Below are 22738 nucleotides of genomic sequence, written 5' to 3'. Positions count from 1 at the left end.
CTTTGATAACTAAATGTTATTTTGGCATTAAATATAAGGATGTTGATTTTGTCCAATCCGATATTACTATTATCATTTTTGTATACATGTATGAAACAACTGGATATCTTAAGCTGCATATATTTTTTCTTATAAGCTTCTGATATTTTTACATTGTATACATGTTGTAAAACATTTGTGATTATATGTGAAATACAAAACCTCATGTATGTTTAACTATTAATATGTTTCAAAAAATAATAAAAATATATTGTACTAAAAATAAATTAATATCAATAAACAGATTTTACCCCCATTCCGACCAGGGTTTTTTTTGCGATTCGACACTGCGTGATTTTAACGGACAATTGCGCGGTCATGCGACGCTGTACCTAAACGAATTTGATGTCCTTTTTTTCCCCACAAACAGAGCGTTCTTTTGGTAGTATTTGATCACCTGTGTGATTTTTACTTTTTGCGCTATAAACAAAAAAAGAGCGTAAATTTTGCAAAAATAACAATATTTTTCAAATTTTTTTATATGAAATTCCCCCCCAAAAAAATGTAAAAATCTAAATTTTTTAACATTTTAGGCCAATTTGTTTCATGCTACATATGTTTGGTAAAAAAAAAATCGCAAAAAGCGTATTTTGATTGGTTTGCGCAAAAGTTATTGCGTTTACTAACGAAGGCAAAGATTTCTGTCATTTTTGGTGTTGTTTTTTAATGCATAATGGCGGCGATCTGCGATTTTTTTGCGGTACTGCGACATTGTGGCAGACAGATCGGACCCTTGACTGACATTTTTGACACTTTTGGGGTTACCAGTGACATTACTACAGTAATCAGTGCTATATATATGCACTGTTACTGCAAAATGACACTGGCAGGGAAGGGGTTAACTTTATTGGGGAAGGAGGGGTTAAGTGTGTCCCTAGGGACATGCTTCTAACTGTGATTGGCTGTGGCTTGATGTGTAGGAACAGTGATCAATGGTCCTACATACTAGAACCGTATGATTACATTAGCCGCCTGCCTTTCTCCCTTCACGGCGTATGATCGCCGGTCACACGCACGGACTTCCCAGGGAACGTGGGCGCACGTTTGCCCGCTATTGGCTCTAAAGCAAGTGAAAGGCGAGTGACGTACCCATACGTCACTTTGCCTGGCCGGGGCTGACCACCGCAGTATATGTACTTGCGGCGGTCGGCAACCGGTTAAATTGTGCTTGGGCTTAGATGAGTATTAGGGTTGGCCAGTAACACACCTCCTGTATTAGTGCATATTCAGACCGTAATACCATAAATAATAGCATGTTATTCGATTTTTTACTCCAGGATTATAGAATGAGTTTGGAAATTCTAGAGAAATGCTTAAATAATCCATTACAATTAAACTAAACTCATTCGATTTTAGTCAACTGAAATGTACTGGAGATTTTAGTTGACTAAAATACGACAAAAACGAAAACAATTCAGATGACCAAAATAGGACTAAAATGTTATTTTAGTCTAAAGACTATGATTAAAAATTAACCCAAAATTTGATGTAAAAATTAATACTGATAGGGCTGCGTACAACCCCCTTGCTACGGTTGTGGCACAGGGGGGGGGGGGTCTGCATTTTAATGGTTAAAACAGGTGACATATCGCCTCCTCACCGTCTCTCAAAAGCCCTCTAAAAAGAGATCTATTCTGGATTTGTTTAATAATAGCCACATATGTGAATACACCAAAAAAAGATAACTAAACCAAAGAACAAAAACATAATATATTGCAGCCCACCAAAGTTACATTTTTAATAAGTACGGAAAAAAAACAAAAAAAAAACTGTTGATCTTGCTAGAAATGCGGGGTTCTTATCCACCACTATGAGCTGAAAGAATGTTGATTTCCTTCTTTATGTAACTTATTTCACATCCCCCCATGTAATGGAACTGAAGAACGACATATTTGAATTGCAGCCTAGGTGACAACCATAGATTCAGTGGAGTGAGCATAGCCACCCTGGGAAAGGAAGTGTGTTATTCGCAGGTATTCCAGGTGTAAATAAAAGAAGAAAAAAACAGAAAAATGTTACACTTAGCCACCAAAACTAAAGGTTGTTAAGTTGCAATATATTTGAAATGTTTGTTTTGGGCTTAGAAAACCTTTGCCTACATTATCCAGTATCAGTCCTTTTGATCAGCAAGGTAACTGGCACCATCAGAAACCCAATGGAGGTCATTCATGTTCATTTTACCTTGTGGCTCCTCGCCATATGACATCACATGACATCACATGACATCACATGACACAGAACAGCAACAATTCAAAAATAGTCCCACAGTTCAGGGGTTCCTTGTTTATCAAGTGCAACCTTTGTAGCTGTATGCATTGTGAAGAAATTCATCCTTAAAGCGGTGTTAAACGCCAAACCAAAAATTTAATATATTGCAGCTTACCAATCATTAGACATGCATTAGTTTACTTTTTTTAAAGTGGTAATAAAGGTAAGGCTTTAAAAAAAAAAAAAAAACATGCTATACTTACCTGCTTTGTGCAGTGCATTTGCACAGAGCAGTCCCAATCCTCCTCTCCTTGGATCCCCCGCAGGCGATCTTGGCCCCTCCCCCTTGACCAGTGCCCCCAATAGCAAGCCCCTTGCTATGGGGGCACTGGTGCATGTTTGCTCCCGAGCCCTGCTCTATGTATCTATAAGATACATAGAGCTGCAGCTCGGCTCCGTCCCCCGCTCTCTCCTCTATGGCTTAGTGGTGGTGATTGACAACAGTGGCAGCCAATGGCTCCCGCTGCTGTGTCTCAGGCAATGAGTAGAGGGAGTCCCAGGTCAGCCAAGGCTCTTGTGAATCTTGCTGGATAGAGAGGGGGCTTAGGTGAGTATTAGGGCTGGCCAGTAACACACCTCCTGTATTAGAATGTCTAAACCCTGAATAAAAGGAGCACAGGGGGCAGCTTTGGACAGCAGCATTGTCAGTCTGGGAGGAGGGGATGTTAGATGCACTAGCAGATTTAGATACACTAATTAATTGAAGCCAAACTCCAGCTCACACTGCAGTTACACATGCAGTTACAGCAAATTTTTTTTTTCCTTTCTTTTTGGGATAAAGGTTTCACATGCATAAATAATAGCTGATCATTGTAAGTAACCCCTGTCAGTGATAAAAGGTTTGTCTCAATATTTTATCTTATACATTTGCAGGAGAGCTTGTTCTGTCCAAAAATAACAGATTTACTGGCCAGATCATCAGGTGGAAATAAAGGAAAGAAAGCCTAAAAAAGAAAACGAATGCAGCCTTTATATCTAAGAATTGGTAAACTGCAATATAATAAATGTTTGCTTTTGGGTTTAATACTGCTTTAAAGTTCAAAAGATGTTCTTTATTGGTGGCACAGGTGGGGAGATAGGTAATTGTTTTCTTTGAAGGGAGCACTCTTTCTTTTTTTTTAAATCTAGAGCAGGGGTGTCAAACTCAGTTTTATTGCGGGCCGCGTCAGCATTATGGTTTGTCCTCAAAGGGCCAGTTGTATCTGTAAGACTAGATGTCCAGGGCAAGCCCCCCACCATCTGAAGTCAAGAGTCCCCCACCCTCCCTTACATCCCAAAGCTGCTGGGGTGGGGCTGGGAAGTAGAAATGTCAGGGTCTGGAGGAGGAACCAAGGAGGGCAGAAGTCCATTGCTGAGATCAGGGGAGGAAGAGACAAGGTGGTGCCGTGGCTTTATAGAAAGACGCAGGATCTGTAGGAGGAGTCCTGTCCTCCTCTCTGCTGCCGACTGTGAGAACAGGGGGTGGGGGGAGAATTGGGGGCAAAGACGAGCCTCTCTGTGGCTGCAGAGAGGAGGGCAGGATCTGGTGGAGGAGTCCTGTCCAACTCTCTGCTTACGACTGCTGAGAACAGGGGGTGGGGGGAAGTTGGGGGCAGAGGCGAGCCTCTCTGCGGCTGCATAAATGAGCACAGGATTTGGTGGAGGAATCCTGTTCTCCTCCCTGCTGCCGACTGCTGAGACCAGGGTTGGGGGCAGAGACGAGCCTCTCTGTGGCTCCACGGAGGAGCGCTGGATCTGGTGGAGGAGTCCTGTCCTCCTCTCTGCTGACCATTGCTGAGACCAGGGTTGGGGGCAGAGACAAGCCTCTCTGTGGCTCCACAGAGGAGCGCTGGATCTGGTGGAGGAGTCCTGTCCTCCTCTCTGCTGACCATTGCTGAGACCAGGGTTGGGGGCAGAGACGAGCCTCTCTGTGGCTCCACGGAGGAGCGCTGGATCTGGTGGAGGAGTCCTGTCCTCCTCTCTGCTGACCATTGCTGAGACCAGGGTTGGTGGCAGAGACGAGCCTCTCTGTGGCTCCACGGAGGAGCGCTGGATCTGGTGGAGGAGTCCTGTCCTCCTCTCTGCTGACCATTGCTGAGACCAGGGTTGGGGGCAGAGACAAGCCTCTCTGTGGCTCCACAGAGGAGCGCTGGATCTGGTGGAGGAGTCCTGTCCTCCTCTCTGCTGACCATTGCTGAGACCAGGGTTGGGGGCAGAGACGAGCCTCTCTGTGGCTCCACGGAGGAGCGCTGGATCTGGTGGAGGAGTCCTGTCCTCCTCTCTGCTGACCATTGCTGAGACCAGGGTTGGTGGCAGAGACGAGCCTCTCTGTGGCTCCACGGAGGAGCGCTGGATCTGGTGGAGGAGTCCTGTCCTCCTCTCTGCTGACCATTGCTGAGACCAGGGTTGGGGGGGGGGGAGTTGGGGACAGAGACAAGCTTTTCTGTGGCTGCACAGAGGTGCCCAGAATCTGGTGGAGGAGTTCTTTCCTCCCCTCTGCTGCTAACTGTTTAGACAAGCTAGGCTGAGGGGGGGGGGGGGGACACATTTGCAGTAAAGGTGCGAGGGCCACATGAATTGGCCTGGAGGGCCGGTTTCGGCCCACGGGCCTTGTGTTTGATATATGTGATCTAGAGTGTACAATGTATAGAGAGTGTTTACTAACACAAGCAAGATCCAAGTGATGGCGGCTTCACTGGTATAAAATACTGTATATCCATACTGGTTTAATCTGCCACTTTGCTTCTTATATGCAGGAATACCTTTAATAAAAGTAATCCATTTATTGTTAAAAATTGCATTATGTTTGTATTGAATTATCATTGAGAATGCAATGACAGAGCTCATCTTTAATTTATTGGATTGCTCATATTGTTTCCTATACTGGATGTTCTACAAGGCTTCCTTCTACACTGGGACCCGGTCCTCAATGTACCAGCAATAGTTACGTGTACCTTGACAGCTTTATTACATGATTATTACATGATAACCACAATGGAGCCCCCATATTAAATTTATCTTTGCAATATAATTTTAAAAGATGTGGAATAATTCATTTCTCTGTTTTTGCCTTTAATCAGATCTACCTAATGCAGGAAATAATAAGGAAGGGGATTTTGCAGATAAATCAATAGGATTTGTAAAAAAGTGTTGTGTCAATCGTTGTATATTTAATTTAAAAACAGATCAAGCTAATTAAAAAAAAGTGTGACATAAATGTGGCATTTACAGTTAGAAGCATTATCCGCGTCAGCTTCTAATGTATTCCAGTGCATGCCTGATCTATTCCATTATACCCTCCAGCACAGGATGCTCAAACTACAATGTAGGGCATGTGTAATAAAAACAAAAAAGTATTAAAAAACAAGTTATGAATCCTCTATTTCATAGCGTTGTATTTCACATCAGACATTCTAGTCTAACAGAGATTTTTCATTGCAAAGGGATCATTAAAGTGGAAGCTAATGATACCGGGGCAAATGTCTCCACCCATTGATGGTAGAGATCCGCCCCCTCTTATTTCAACTCCTACAATATCCCTTACCCTTAGGGTATGTAGTGAGGCATTTGTCGTTTTCTGAAAGGCTCATTCTCTTTCTAACAGAGAAAAGGTAACCATTGCTGAATGAAAACAGATATTTTTAAAATCCGTATAGGTGACAGCAAACAATAAAAAGACAAGTTAAAGTGTTACTAAACCCCGGACTCTGCATTCACTATATCTGGTCTTCCACAGTACACCGAACATGGAAATGCAATTACTTTAGTAAATATAAACAGCTAAATGTTTCTCATCAGCAGCATTTAGCAGTCTTGTGACTTCTATCAGTGCCTGGTTAAAGCCTGTAGGAGGAGTTTTCATACTGCACTGACTGTCCTATCAGGATGCAGGTCCCCAGATCTTCTGTCTGGACAGTGCTGAATGGCTCTGTGTTGATCACATGCACTCACCTGAGAGAAAAAAGAAACTCTCTAGCAATACACACCAAGCTTAGCATGTGCAGACTGACTCCACCAACTCTGTCTTACCTGGACATGTTTGGGGGCAATGCAAGAAGGAGAGGATCTGTGCATACAGGATCAAACAGTCTTTTTACACAGTGCAGAGTATTAACCTCTTTGGTTTCACAGTGAGTATAACAAGCATGTGTTACTGCATATACAGACTGATTTTACTGTTGTGGGTTTAGTAACACTTTAATGTTGGCTAAAAAAAATGTCCACTTTCGTTAAAGTTCACCTGAACTCCAAAGGTGAAGATTTACTATGTTGTATCTTATAGGGGACATCAAGAATTTTTAATTGTGCCTAATCAGTCCTCTGAAAAACCTACCCTTTATCTTAACCACTTAAGCCCCGGAAGATTTTATCCCCTTCCTGACCAGGGCCTATTTTGCGATTCAGCAATGCGTGATTTTAACGGACAATTGCGCGGTCGTGCGACGCTGTACCTAAACGAAATTGACGTCCTTTTTTTCCCACAAACAGAGCTTTCTTTTGGTGGTATTTGATCACCTGTGCGATTTTTTGATCATGCACTGTAAACAAAAAAAGAGTGTCAATTTTGCAAAATAACAATATTTTTCACATTTTTTTATATGAAATTCCCCAAAAGAAATGTAAAAATTTTTTAACATTTTCGGCTAATTTGTTTTATGCTACATATGTTTGGTAAAAAAAAATCGCAAAAAGCATATTTTGATTGGTTTGCGCAAAAGTTATCGCGTTTACTAACAAAGGGAAAGATTTTTGTAATTTTTGTTGTTTTTATTTAACGAGTAATGGCGGCGATCTGCGATTTTTTTGCGGTACTGCGACATTGCGGTGGACAGATCGGACCCTTGACTGACATTTTTGACACTTTTGGGGGTACCAGTGACATTACTGCAGTAATCAGTGCTATACATATGCACTGTTACTGTAAAAATGACACTGGCAGGGAAGGAGTTAACTGTATTGGAGAGGGAGGGGTTAAGTGTGTACTAGGGGCGTGATTCTTACTATGATTGGACATGGCTACTGATGTAAGAACAGAGATAAACGGTCCTACATAGTAGAGCCGTCTGATCTCCATTCTTACACAGGGAAGAATGACAGACGGCTTTGTTTACATTAGCCGCCTGCCTTTCTTCCGGTGTCCCGGACGATCGCGAGTGCCCGGCGGACATCGGGTCCACCGGGCACACGCGCAGGGGGTCTGTGACCGCACGGGAGCGCACCTCTGGCGGCGCGCGCTCGCTCCCTAGAAGCCTCACAGGCTAGTGACGTTGACCTACGTCGCTTTGCCTGTGAGGGGCTGACCGCCGCAGTAAATAGTCGTGCGGCGGTCGGCAAGTGGTTATGTTCCTGATGTCTCTGACAACTAGTATCACCAGATTTGGAATGATATTTGATGATGGCACTATTGTGCTGCTTGCTGTTCTCCTTGCTGGAGAATAGAAAAGAACAGGCGCCACTGAAGTAAGCCAAGACTTTATTGTATAACAAACATGATGTAGTAACTTACATGAGGGATTACTCTAGTCCATGTTCTGTGTGGTAGTAGTTCCTTGGATGTGGTCTCCAGTGTTCCAGCCGTCCTGCAGCCAGGAAGTGACGATCCAGGAAGCTAAACCACGAGGCTGGTTAAACCGGAAGACGCGATGGAGCGCAGACTAGCCGGAAGTGACGTAACGCATTTCGGAGCATGCGTACTCAGCTCCTTCTTCAGACGTAGATGACCACTATCTGCAGTCAGGATTTATATGGAACAGGCTCCAGGGGTTGCCATGGCAATAATTGACACGGCGGAACTACAAGGCGGAAATGGCTGCTGACTTTTGCAAATCTTGCGTGTGTACAGCAATCATACATTATACAATAATGAAATAATGGGCTAAAAGATTAAAAACAACCTGCCTATAGGCAAGATACTTAGACAAGTACACTTATCTAAAGTATGACACCTTTTCTCTATATATACTTTTAGATATGTAAAAACGTCAGTGCGTGTGACCGGCAGACCCGATGTCCGCCGGTCACTCGCGATCGTTCACCGGGAAGGGAGAAAGGCAGGCGGCTAATGTAAACAAGCCGCCTGTCATTCTCCCCTGTGTAAAAATGGAGATCAGACGGTTCTACTATGTAGGACCGTTGATCTCTGTTTTTACACTAGTAGCCATGTCCCATCACAGTTAGAAGCACGCCCCTAGGACACACTTAACCCCTCCCTCTCCAATACAGTTAACCCCTTCCCCGCCAGTGTCATTTTTACAGTAACAGTGCATATGTATAGCACTGATTACTGCAGTAATGTCACTGGTAACCCCAAAAGTGTCAAAAATGTCAGTCAAGGGTCCGATCTGTCCGCCGCAATGTCGCAGTCCCACAAAAAAAAAATCGCAGATTGCCGCCATTACTCGTTAAATAAAAAAACAACAAAAATGACAAAAATCTTTCCCTTTGATAGTAAACACGATAACTTTTGCGCAAACCAAGCAAAATACGCTTTTTGCGATTTTTTTTACTAAACATATGTAGCATAAAACAAATTGGCTGAAAATGTTAAAAAATTTTGATTTTTACATTTTTTTGGGGAATTTCATATTTAAAAATGTGAAAAATATTGTTATTTTTGCAAATTTTATGCTCTTTTTTTGTTTATAGCGCATGATCAAAAAATCGCACAGGTGATCAAATACCACCAAAAGAAAGCTCTGTTTGTGGGAAAAAAGGACGTCAAATTAGTTTAGGTATAGCGTCGCACGACCGCGCAATTGTCCGTTAAAGTCACGCAGTAAAAAATCGCAAAAAAAAAACCCTGGTCAGGAAGGGGGTAAAATCTTCCGGGGCTTAAGTGGTTAATGAAAGATTTTTGAGACTTTATGTAAAGTTTTAAAATATTATTCTCTCAGCTGAAGACAAGCAAATCCTGGAATAACTTTCAAGTTAGATATGTGTGGTTTGTTTAGTTCCGAATCAAAACTCAGACAAATTTCTCATTATTTGGAAGTAACTAATTTAAATAAATCTGAAATAATGAATATGGTGAAATATGAATTTGAGAAGTTTTCTAAAAGAATTCAAATTGTTTTCTAATCAAATTTGAATTTCAGAAGAGAATAATAATAATATAGAAATAAAGGAATATAATAGAAAAGAATAGAATATAAAATAAAAAAATTGAGTATAATAGAGTAAAAAAGAACAGAACAGAAAATAAAACAATAGAAAAAAAATCTCCAACAGTCTTTTCCTGCTGATAAGGCTGTCTACGTGCTCAGTTACTGATTGAATTATTTGTTAAAATATTTAAATGTAACTGTGTCTCATGTTAGTGGATGTACAGTTTATCCTGCCCTGTGTCTTTATAGAAAAAAATGGGGGATTGTACTTGAGTGTACCTGTGCTTCAATAAACAGTCTTATATTTTTCCCCACCCTACGCTGTGTCCTGACTAGTGACTGGGTGGGCTTTGGGGCAGGGCTGGCCCTACCATGGGTCCTGCTGGGTCCATTGGTCCCAGGCGGCAGTTTGAGGGGGGCGGCAAATTGACACCCACATTTTTGTCTAGCAGTTTTGTGTGCAGGGCCGCCGCTATTAGTACACATAAGTCAGGGGCGCCGAAGGTGCCCCCTCCTCATTGTCCGGCTGTGTGGGTTAGGGACAGCAGAAGGAAAGGGGACTTCTGGACGCGACAAGCTCCATGTCTCCCCTCCCCCCCCTGTCCAGGCGGGCAGATGGTGCATCCCAGTGAACCGGGGCACAAAGCAGCATCAGCAGCTGGGCTGTCTCTGGAGCCTGCGGCCGCCCATTAACTTCAGGGAATTGCCGGGGGCAGAGACTAAAAGGTCAGCTGACTCGTGAGGGCTGAAGGTGGGAGGAGCTGGGGCTGATCTCGGCAGAGGTGTCACTGCTGCTAGTGCCAGAAATCTCCTGTACATTCCACCTGTGCCCTGATTTTCTTAGATCCCCCCCCCCCCCCATCTCCAGTGTCTGCTCAGAGAACCTGGAAGCGGGTTCTGCTGACACTGTGCAAGGAGGGGGTGAGCTGATGTTCTAAGAAAAGTAAATTTAAGGAGGTAAGCTGGCAGTTTTACATCAGCACTAATCAGGAGGACTTGATAGCAGGGAGATGGGAATGATTAAGCTAATACTGAGGATCAGGGCTGTGTGTGTGTGTGTGTGGGGGGGGGGGGTCTTCCCCTCAAACTGCCACCTGGGACCAATGGACCCATCTTCTGAGCTGGCACATATCACTACATACACCCCCCCCCCCCCCCCCCACACACACACTGTGCATGTCCAGATAATGTGAAGAAACTTTGACCATTCCATTTAACCCTCTGTTATCAAAGTCTAAATTCCCCACATTACCTAACCACTCAATACAAGCTAACTGTCCTCCATAAACAGAGCAGAGCACCGTGTTTATGGCCATTTACATGGTAGTGCAATTGTATGAACACTGAATATTTAGAGGAAATCTGTTATTTTGCATTTACACAGTTTCCTTTTTTTTAGCGCAGATGTGGTTTTTATGCATCACATGTAGGGCTGCCGATTCATTTCAATGGGCTGCCCTACTTGTGAGCAACATGGAAAATAAGTCCCTTCCCCATCCCCCACCAGCACTGCAACTGATCCCACTGTGATATACTACCCTAGCCTGTCTGTATACTACCCTACCTAGCCTGTCTGTATACTACCCTACCTAGCCTGTCCGTATACTACCCTACCTAGCCTGTCCGTATACTACCCTACCTAGCCTGTCCGTATACTACCCTACCTAGCCTGGCTGTATACTACCCTAGCCTGTTGCATATAAATCTGACTTCCTGTTACATTTTTAATTTTAATTATTTTGATCTAAAATATTGCATGTGGGTTCCTTTTGGTGGGCGTGTATATACTTTTTTTTTTGGGGGGGGGGGGGGGAGGGCAGCATTTCATTCTTGGACCCAGGCAGCACAATGTCTTGGGCCAGCACTGCTTTGGGGTCTTGTATCTTATCTGTTATCGGGCAAGGGAAGTTTATAGGATGCACATACTCCTCTTGAGTACCAGGGTCCGTCACAGTTGGGATATAGTAGATGATTGTATGATGAGTTTCTGTCCTCTTAGGCCTTAAATGACAGTTAAGAGGGTGAATTTGTCTGACAAACTAGTTCATCCTTATAACATTTAAATGATTCCTATTAATGTTCTTCACCATCCCAGCATAATGTTTACCTATAGTCTGGTCAGTAAATTGTTTTTTCTTTTCCTCCTCTCAGTAAAATGGTGAGACCAACATCTAGAGTTTGGAAACATTTCCACAGTGCAATTTTTGCTGAGAGCAAAGCTGCAACTTGCAAATGTAGTGAGAAGAAATATTTTTTTTCCAAATGCCACAAGGATGGAAAAACATATCCTGGCATGCCAGGTGCCCTAAAGACATTAAAAATAATTTATGGAATGAAATGAGGATCAAAATGGAAGTATGAGTAGCTTTTCATTCCAGAAACAATCTTTCTGCTGCTTCTGGATCATCACAAAGTGTTTCTTCACCAGCAGCCTCTTCAAATAAAGAAGTGTTGCAAACCAATTCAGTTTGTAAAACTACTCTACACATTTTGTTTTCATTTTCTGAAAATTTCAATTTTTTCCATAAAAAAAAAAATAAGACATTTTCTCAAAGCTTAAACATTTCCAGAATCTTTTTTTCACTAGTACCAGCTCAGCGGGAGCTGAGGGGCCTATTACAGAAGTTCCCCAAAGTCCCACGTCAATGGGAGCTACGGGCCTATTTTTTTGGGAAGCTGTCAAAGCCAAGTCAAGGGGGTTCACTGAGTATCTTGCCTGGAGATTCACAGGAGAGGTGTCTGGCGCATATTGGATAAGGTATCCATGTATCTGGGGACAGTTAGTAGAGGCTAGAAGCAGGGTCCCCAGTGACTGTCTTCTTTTAAATCTCTTGTATGACTGTTTCAATGTGGCTAAAGTGGGAGCCCAGAAGTGCTTGTGTTTCTAGTCTCTGCTTCTAGCCTCTGCCAAGAGGGAGGTTTCCCTGAAGAGAGTAGACAGAATAGAGAGTGTCTGCCAGTTACTTTGCACACTACATTTGGAGTATCCCAAAGCTCCCCCATACCCCATCCAAGTTCTACCAGCAATAATGCATAAAAAGACACCCACTGCCTAATTACTGTGACGTGAGACTGTCCAAGTGTCGTGTGCCTGGCTGCCTGTATATTCAAGTGGGAAGAGAACCTAGGGCAAATCAGCGGGGCCTGTCAGGGGACTGTGCTACACAAAATTCTGAAACTTTTAAAAAAAAATTTTGTAAATTTTATTTAAATCATTCGGGAAAAGAGGAAAGGTAGTAAGTGTACTCCCCAGATGTTCCAGAGTTGGTTCACTCTCTTCCATTTGCCATGGCAGATGTTGTTATTATCGTAAAGCATCCCCCAAAACCCTTCATAGCAGTTTATATTTTCATGGCACCATTGCTTTATACATTTTATTTTCACAACATTTACTATACTGTCAAAAGTACTGGGACGCCTGCCTTTACACACACATGAACTTTAATGGCATCCCATGAACTTTAATGGCATCCCAGTCTTAGTACGTAGGGTTCAATATTGAGTTGGCCCACCTTTTGCAGCTATAACAGCTTCAACTCTTCTGGGAAAGCTGTCCACCAGGTTTGGGGGTGTGTCTATGGGAATGTTTGACCATTCTTCCAGAAGCGCATTTGTGAGGTCAGGCACTGACTTGGACGAGAAGGCCTGGCTCATACTCCTCACTCTAATTAATCCCAAAGGTCTTTTATCTGGTTCAACTCAGCTCTCTGTGCAGGCCAGTCAAGTTCCTCCACCCCAAGCTCGCTCATCCATGTCTTTTTGAACCTTGCTTTCTGCACTGGTGTGCAGTCATTTTGGAACAGGAAGGGGCCATCCCCAAACTGTTGACACTAAGTTGGGAGCATGAAATTGTCCAAAATATCTTGGCATGCTGACACCATAAGTGTTCCCTTCACTGGAACTAAGAGGCCAAGCCCAACCCCAACCCCTGGAAAACAACCCCACACCCTAATCCCCCCTCCACCAAATGATTTGGACCGGTGCACAAAGCAAGGCCCATACAGGCATGGATGAACAAATTTGGGGTGGAGGAACTTGACTGGCCTGCACAGAGTCCTGACCTCAACCCGATAGAGCATCTTTGGGATGAATTCGAGCGGAGAATGTGAGCCAGGCCTCCTTGTTCAACATCAGTGCCGGACCTCACAAATGCTCTTCTGGAAGAATGGTCACACATTCCCATAGACACACTCCTGAACTTGTGGAGTTGAAATTGTTATAGCTGCAAAGGGTGGGCCAACTCAATACTGAACCCTACGGACTAAGACTTGGATGCCATTAAAGTTCATGTGCATGTAAAGGCAGGCAGCCCAATACTTTTGACAATATAGTGTATGTAAATCTTTAAATACGCAATCTTGTGCTTCTTTTTCCTTTTGTCTACTGCCAGTGCTTTAAGCTCCTCTTGCTTGCTAATAGGCTACATCGATCAGAACTTTTTCATTTATGAAATGGACACTTCATTTGTCATGGTTTGTACTTACTTCCAGATGACTATGCATTTGTGCATTCAATTATTCATATATTTATTTACAGAATTGAAGTTCTGATAAATTTCTCATTTGTGAGTATGTTTTTCCTAGTGGCACCCATTTAGATGTTGTTGTTTTTTTTTTTAAAAGCTTTTTTTATATTCACTAAAATTGTAATTAAAGTTTACTGACCCTTTAAATGAAAATACAATGAAATATCTGCTAACAATTACATCTTCCTGTCTTGCATTCAGAAAACGTCCATAAAACAGAGGAGCAAATCATGTCAGTACATTCATCTAAGTAATGCAGCACTTTTAAAAATGATATGACATCAAATATATAAAAAGCGCACAGTGCATATGAATTCCGTAATGGATCTTGCTTGCTTAGTCTTAGTATGATCTGCACAAACTATATGTTTTCCCTGACGTCCCCTGCATTATGATAATTCCTCATCCTTGGAGCCACTTTACAGATCATTAAATCAATAGACTGCATAGAGTCTTTTCTAGAGTGACGTATTATCCAACAACCCAACCACTCACTTGGAAGAGGTAACATTTCCACCGCTGAGTAGTTAGTAATCCTAGACATTTCCAACTCCACTCTGTGATACTCGAAAATCGTTCTTCTGCGAACATCTAGAAAAACACAGAATTATAAAGTATTAGAGTAATTTATCACATATAATAAAACTTAAACAGGTAAATAGATACAGTAGTTGTATGTTGTATTTGTCATAGGATTTGTTTCTGAACGAGATTTACTAAAACACAGAGAATCTGGTGCAGCTGTGCATAATAACCAATCAGCTTCCAGGTTTAGCCCCCGGCCACACCGGTGTGACTTGTCATTGGATTTGATAGTTTTCAAATTGCATGACAAGTCGCACCTTATTGTCCGCAATGGAAGAGGTCAAATTGGTGCGACTCTGACTCTATCAGAGTTGCACCAATTTTGAAAGTAGCTCTTGCACTACTTTGTTCAATCAGGTACGACTTGCATAGACATCTGTGCATGAAGCTAAATAGCACCTGAAGTAGTACTGCTTTGAACAGTGCCAGGACAAGGCTACCTAGAGCCCAGGGTGAAGATACCAAACTGCGCCCCCCTTCTCCCCAAGATTTAAGAGCATTATATGTTTGCAAAAATAACCCCCCCCCCCAAAAAAAAAATGAGCACTAATATGCATTCTTACCCCCAAAGCATAAATCCCCCCTCCTTCCAGAACAAATCCACCCCTTGATGAAATTCCCCCTCTCAGCACACATCTTTACCCCCCCCCCATCCTCCCTTCCAGCTCAAATCCTCCCTCTACCCAAATCCCCCCAGCACACACACCCTCCCCCCCAAAAAAAACACTCCTCCTAGCACAAATCCTCCCCCCCCTTGGGTACACACCCTCTCCCTTCCCAGAACAAATTCCCCCTCCCAGCACAAATCCCCCCCCCTCCAAATTTCCACCTAGCGCAAATACCCCACAAATACCCCCTCCTAGCACAAAGCATCTTCTCCATCCCCCTCCCAACACAAATCCCCCCAAATGACCTTTCCTAGCAAACCCCCCAAAATTTCCCCATCTAGAACAATTCATGCCCACTGCTGTCCCCCAAATTCCCCACCCAACACAGATCCCCTACCCCCAATCTCTTTGCTGTGTCCCCCTATCTCACATAATACCACAGTGCACCAGGGCAGCCGCCCCTCCTGCCCACCGCTTGTACTGGCCCTGGCTTTAAAATCGTGCTACTTCCAATGAAGTAGCGCAATTTCAATGTTGTGATTGGTGTGACCGGGGGCAAATTGTCAAAGCTAAAAGAGGAGCTCCAGGCTCCTCCAGAAAATAATGAAAAGTCAGCAGCTACAAATACTGTATCTGCTGACTTTTAATATTAATATACTTACCTGTCCAGGAATCCAGCGGTGTCCTCACCTGGGCTGATTTTTCAATTGGCTATCAGGTGCTGCCGCCGCCATCTCTACTAAGGGAAACCAGCAGTGATGCCTTGCGGCTTCACAGCTTGTTCCCTGCTGTGCATGCATTAACCAGGTTGCACTTTGTGAATGGGTCGGCTGCGGGGGAAGGAGGAGGGGGGCCAAACTTCCGGGTTAGTTCGCTGTGGCTAACTTACCCAGAAGTGGGAGCAGGTACCTGTCAAAGCCAGCTATCCCCTCCCCCCAAAAGGTGCTAGCGGGGGGGATGGGAGGCAGATAAGCTGAGTTCCCACTTTTGGGGGGAGCTCTGCTTTAATTGAACAAGCTGAAGTTAGAAGCTGATTGGTTACTATGCACACCTGCACCCGATTCTGTGTGCATCAGTATTAGTAAATTCCCCCCTTTATGTTCATCTATTCCTATGACTTACACAGCATTGTCAGATAACAATTAAGCAACACGGCTAGGCCACTTCCTTGCTCACAGCCTCTGATGGGTCAATAAAAGAGCAGCAGAATACTGATGAGCTCACCCCTCTGCTCTCTCTTTCTGTCAGTATGTTTCTTTTTGGAAGAAGTATATTCAGAACACCAGATTGGTTGCCAGTACTGCCCTTCCCTTCCTTTACATGATTGCTGCTGTGAATAAGATATTAATTCTGATACCAAGACAAACTAGGTTACTTGAATTCATTCTGTTTAGAAAATGTTATTTTTCATGAATACACAGGTGTATGTTGAACGTGTTGGACCTCTACAGAGAGACCACCACTTCCATAGACCATAAGGGTGCTGCTCTGCATCATGCTGGCAGGGGACAGGCCTATTTCCCCCTGATTTCTAAATAAACAAACTGCAAGACTTTGCACAATTTCTGTTTTTATGTACCTGGAATTTATATAGCTCATTAAAAAAAAATTCAGCTAATCTTTAAACAGAACTACATGAAGACATCTTTATACAGAGAAATACATATATGGGAATTGATTTATATGCCAAAATATTTTTATCTCTATCTAGAAAGTCTTAGGGCTCTTTCACACAGCCACTCCGTGTGAAAGCTCCGCTGCGGGACTTTTTCTTTTTCACGGAGGTGGAAAAGCTCCGTAGGTCCGCATATCATCCCATCCGTTTGCGGATGATATGCAGACATAATGTAAGTCTATGGCATTGCGGATGTCAGCGGGTGACACCACTGACATCCGATTTTCCTTCCTTTCCGTTTTTTGAACGGAACAAAAATAGGGTTCTGTTCCGTTCCAAAAAACGGAACAGAACTGAAAGGAAGAAAATCGGATGTCAGCGGATGGTATTCCGCTGACATCCGCAATGCCATAGACTTACATTATGTCCGCAAATCATCCGCAAAAAAATAGGATGATTTGCGGACACACAGAGCGGCCGTGTGAAAGAGCCCTTAGCATACACACAATCCTACCACACAGCAATGCCAGGTTGGCGGCCTTATTTGTTTTCTACTATGGTTTCGCAATACTGCCTGTCCACTTTCTTATCCCAGCCTGTGATTGGACAGTGGTAAGCAGAGGCTTAACTAGAACCTTTAGGGACCCAGTTCAAGAAACCATGAAGGGTCCCCTTGACCTACAGGAAAGGCCCTTACCTACGGGGCCAGGGCCCTTCCCCTCTTGTCACGGGGCCCTTTATGATGGCCTAGCAACAGGATCATTTCACATGTTCAGCAGCAGGCTCCCTTCCTGCCGTCTTGGGGCCCCCCACAGTGGTGGAATGTCTGGACCTGGTGTGACCTTTGCAACCCTGGTAGTTTTCTATTTTCTTATTTTATTTTTGTATTATTTTTTACCATTTTATTTATTTATTTATTTTTACAATTTTATTTTTAAATATTTTTTAACAATTTTTCTCGTTGGGGGCCTTGGTGAAAAACCAAGGGTCTAAACAGACGTTTTTCCTTTGAGACAGAGAAAGAAGTATAAGGACACAGCTCTCAATCTCCATTTCTGCAGCCTCAGCAGCACAGAATAAATGGACAGGAATAGCTCTGTACAGAACTTCCCGTTCAGTCACAAACACAGTTTACTATGCTTCAGTTATGAATGGACACAGGAGCGATTGGTACTGATCACACACAATGTCCATTCAAAAAAGGAAGTACATAAAATATTTACCAGTCCCTTCCTTGCTCTCCATTTTGAAACATCCCACACAGCAGCCGGTGGGAGAGGGGAGGGAGGAGGTCAGCAGCGCTGCAGGGAAGAGAGGGAGGCCAGGGGCAGCAGGACCTGGATAAGGAAGGGCAGCAGGGGTGGCAAATAGAGGAACTGATGCCCTCCAATTTACTTCTGCAGCCACTGAATGTCTGCAGGAGGGATAGGAGGAGAAGCAGGCTTATGGGACTTATGGGAACCATGAAGCAGGGGCAAGGTTGCAGTTGTGACCCCTGTAGTTACGCTCCTGGTGGTGAGTCATTGCTCTGCTACATTTCTGCTCTTGCCTTCTGTCAGAATGCTCCATGCCAGCTCAAGTGCACTGATTGGATCCTAGCACTGCCCATCCCTTTTCAAAGCTGAGGCTGATCTCAAGACATATTTAGATCCTTACACTAGTTGCATTTCAAAATTTGATAATAAATATAATGTAATAATTGTTAACAAACACATCAATTAATAAAAAAGTGTTTTTTTTTTGTAGCACTACTCCCTTGGGAGCTGCTGAATGTGGGTTCCCCTGGGTTACCATTAGCAACAACAAGACAGTTCAACATGTTTAAAGTGAAATTTGGCTCAGTCAGGAAACAGTCCGGTATCTTTGGTTTTTGTGTTTTTATTTAGAACTTGGAAAGGAGAAGGGAATGAGTGGGATACTCCAAATTTACACAACTATGCACAATTGGCTGGGACAACTTAAAAATGCTGAGTAACGCTGAGTAATGCTAATTGCAGCTAGGCCGCTGCTTCACCTTTGCCCCTAGCTGTGAAGTAGAATTAAGTAAGCCTCCTGAGGTAAACTGTACTGTACTGCAGAACAATCTTCAGGGCCCTTCCTGGCATCCCCATTTGTTTCTATTCTTCAGGGTCAACTACACGGCACCCCCTTTACTGTTAAACTTCCTGTGTGAGCTAGCTCCTTGATCCCCTGACTTCTCTTGAGTGGTCTCCTCTCCTAGGCCGACCCTTAGGCAAATCTCCTGGTACTCAGGATACTGTTTTTCCCGAGAGACTCTGCCAGCAGCTCCACATGTCAGCACTCTGGATCCTCTGCAGCTCAGCTCCACACACTTGGTTCACTAGGCCGACTGCCTGAACCACCTTCCTCACACTTGCAGCAGGAGAGACAGCCGTCCACCTTCTCCTGGGACTTTGCTCCCGCCAAAAGACGCCCTGTCACATGTCCCCTCAGTATTTATGGCCAATCCCAGGATGCATTGCAGGAATGCCCACCCACTGAGACAGCCATAAACCCTGATGTGCTACTGGTTAGGTTTCCTCCACTGTCCAACAAGCTCAATCATTGGACACAATGGGGACACTCTCCCAGACCCAGTAAATCACCCCTGGAAACATGTGACAGGCAAAACTAACAGATCAAGCTCCCCTGATAAGCAGCAGAAGCAATCAATGCTTTTACCTAGCACCTGTCTATGAGGGTGCTATATTTTTTTTATCTGCTTAGAGCTTGGATTTAAATTAATGGAGATAACTTCTTTAACCACTTACCGCAAAGTGACGTAGGGCTACATCAGCTAACTTTTCGGTATTATACCAGGGTGATGCCTCTAGCTAGAGGCATCACCCCAGTACCGTTGTTTAGAGCCGGCGGTCGGCTTTCCGGCGGTAACGGCCGATGCGCTCGGTTGTTACCACAGCGAGCGGGAGGGGACATCCCCCCTCCCCCTGCCTTCAGCGGCTTTGCCCGGGTCTCCCGTCCCACCGGGAGACCCGAGCACCGATGGAGTCCCGATCAAAGCCAGAAGCAGCTTCGATAGGGTCTCCGATGACGTAACCTGGAGGCGGCGTCCATGACGTCACGTCCGGGTTACTCTGCTGCTAAAAGCGGCAAATTTAAAAAACGAATGTATTCAAAAATGCAGTTTTCGGCGTTTTGAATACATGGAAGTGTAGTGGAGGGGTCTTTTAGACCCTCGATCCCTCCATAAAGAGTACCTGTCACTGCATATTGCTGTCACAAGGGATGTTTACATTGCTTGTGACAGCAATAAAAGTGATCAGATTTTTTTTTTAAAAAAAAAACTCTGATAAAGTAAAAAAAAATAAATAAATAGGAAAAAAAAATTTTTTAGCCGCTCCCGTCGCCGTTAGCTCGCGCACAAAAGAAAATGCATATGGAAGTCGAGCCACAAATTAAATCGCTGTTTAAACCACACATGTGAGGTATCGCCGCGATCGCCAGAGCATGAGCAATCATTTAAAAAAAAGAGCTACACTCTAACTCTAAACTGGTAACCGTTAAAAAATTTTAAAGCATCGCCTATTGAGATTTCTATTGACCGTAGTTTGTCGCCATCCCATGGATGTGCGCAATTTTAAACCGTAACATTTTCAGTATCTATTTACTTGGCGTGACATCATCTTTCACAATATACAAAAAATGGGCTAACTTTACTGTTTAGTTTTTTTTAAATGCAGTGAAATGTGATTTTTCGTAATTTTTCCCAAAAAAATGGCGTTTTAAAGACCGCCGCGCAAATACTGCATGACAAAAAATATTGCAATGACCGCCATTTTATTTTCCAGAGTCTTTGCTAAAAAAATATATATAATGTTTGGGGGGTCTAAGTAGTTTTCTAGGAAAAAATACTGGTTTTAACTTGTAAACAAAAAGTGTCCGAAATAGGCCTGGGGCTTAAGTGGTTAAAATGACATTCTATCCTCCATGTTACTAGTATAGCCAGCCAGTTGTTTGCATGTTTTTTCAGTTTTTCAGATGACCCCGTACTAATGGACTTTGAAGTTTACTATTTTGGAAGTGCTGATGGCCCGGTAGCTCCAGCGCTGCACCTGCATACACGGAGCGGTGCTGAGAAGTACAGTTTTGCACTGAGGCAATGCCCAGAGCTATGATGAAGCCAGTCACCCTTCTCTGAAGAAGTTAATGGACTGTTTTATGCATCATTCCAGAGAAAGGAAAATATAATAATGTTTTCTGTATAATTAGTCCTGCGTTCGTGTCCTTGCCAAGTATCTTCGCTAGTTTGTGTTTTACGAACACCAGTATGGTGCTATGAGACTGCTGATCACTGCTAGGAGCCTGCTTTAAAAAGTGAATTAGCTGAGGCAGTTAACTCTGCTTTTAATAGTCTAACATTCCGAAGAAGAAAGTCAATATGCACCCCTGAGCCTACTCAATAACAAAGTTCAAGGAGCAATATGCAAAGTGCAGTATACATAGCAGACATCTTGTACCAGTTTGTTATCACCAAAGTAAATACTGATTGGTGTGTATTGATTACAACACTGTGCTCTTTGCATCGTTAATTTAAAACAACAAAACATGTGTATATTAAAGTGGTTGTAAACCCTTACATATACCAATTAAAAGGACTATCCTCAGGAGATACACAGAGAAGAAACAAATCCTCCTATACAAGGTGTACCCGCTAAACTGCAGTCTTCTCTTCTCTACATCCATTAAAAGTCCAGAATGTATAAAGCTTGTCTGAGCTGTCAGAAAAAAGGGGGCGGAGAGCTGAAATCACACTCTGCAAAGCTCAATGAGGAGAGCTATGAGAGCTGATTGGAGGGAAGGGACGCACCCCCTCTACACAGCACACAGGAACAGAGCGGAGGTGTCAATCAGCTGGAGGTCCTTCCCTTGTCACCTTTTATTTCTTGGTGTCCGGAAAACTTGTCACCAGTGATTCATTCAGATAGCAGAGGAACGAGGCAGCAGACAGAAATTACACTTAGTTCTCTTAACTACTTTACCACTAGAGGATTTTGCTGTCTTACGTCTGGGCCACTTTTTGCGATTCGGCGCTGTGCGACTTTAACTGACAATTGCGCGGCCGTGCGACGCTATACCCAAACGAAATTTACGTCCTTTTTTTCCCACAAACAGAGCTTTCTTTTGGTGGTATTTGATCACCTGTGCGATTTTTACTTTTTGCACTATAAACAAAAAAAAGCGTAAATTTTGAAAAAACAACAATATTTTTCACATTTTTTTATATGAAATTCCCCCAAAAAATGTAAAAATCAAAATTTTTTTAAATTTTTGGCCAATTTGTTTTCTGCTACCTATATTTGGTAAAAAAAATTCACAATAAGCGTATTTTGATTTGTTTGCGCAAAAGTTATTGCGTTTACTAACAAAGGGAAAGATTTCTGTCATTTTTGGTGGGTTTTTTTTAACACGTAATGGCGGCGATCTGCGATTTTTTTGCGGGACTGCGACATTGCGGTGGACAGATCGGACCCTTGACTGACATTTTTGACACTTTTGGGGGTACCAGTGACATTACTGCAGTAATCAGTGCTATATATATGCACTGTTACTGTAAAAATGACACTGGCAGGGAAGGGGTTAAATTTATTGGAGAGGGAGGGGTTAATGTATGCCTGGTGCTTACTGATGTGTGTGGGGGGAGGTGACTATGTGACACAAGGACAGAACCAGGGTTCAGCTAAGCTGAACCCTGCAATCTGACCCTGTCTGTCACTTGGGAGATCCGCCCGCTTGTGTTTACACAAGCAGGCGGATCTCCACACTAGATCCCAGACGATCGGGGAAGAGCAGCGGCGATCGCCGCTGCTCCTCCCCTGGCCCGACTCCCGCTGTGACTGAATACAGCAGGAGCGAGAGAGGGGAGTGTCTGACGAACGTCGTCAGACGATAACGAGCCACTTTGCCGCAGTACTATTACCGTACGCAGACGGCAAGTGATTAATCGGGGCAAGTCCACACTATATGGGGGGTAATGCTTTGTTCATAGTTCATGTTT

At 43.5% G+C, this 22738-nt stretch overlaps 1 protein-coding gene across 1 annotated transcript in view; it reads right to left on the bottom strand.

Moving 5' to 3' along the window:
- The window catches only part of PLXDC2 (plexin domain containing 2), an 804296-nt gene that overhangs the window by 160726 nt on the left and 620832 nt on the right, over positions 1 to 22738 (bottom strand). The window contains exon 8 of the mRNA XM_082259441.1: positions 14410 to 14505. Coding sequence (XP_082115567.1) covers positions 14410 to 14505 — 96 coding nt within the window. The remainder of the gene's footprint in view (positions 1 to 14409; positions 14506 to 22738) is intronic.

The sequence above is a fragment of the Pelophylax lessonae genome (genome assembly GCF_965119305.1).
Source record: "Pelophylax lessonae genome assembly, chromosome: 5".
Lineage (NCBI taxonomy): Eukaryota > Metazoa > Chordata > Amphibia > Anura > Ranidae > Pelophylax > Pelophylax lessonae.
The sequence above is the reverse complement of the archived record's forward strand: the minus strand, read 5'-3'. Positions and strand labels throughout refer to the sequence as shown.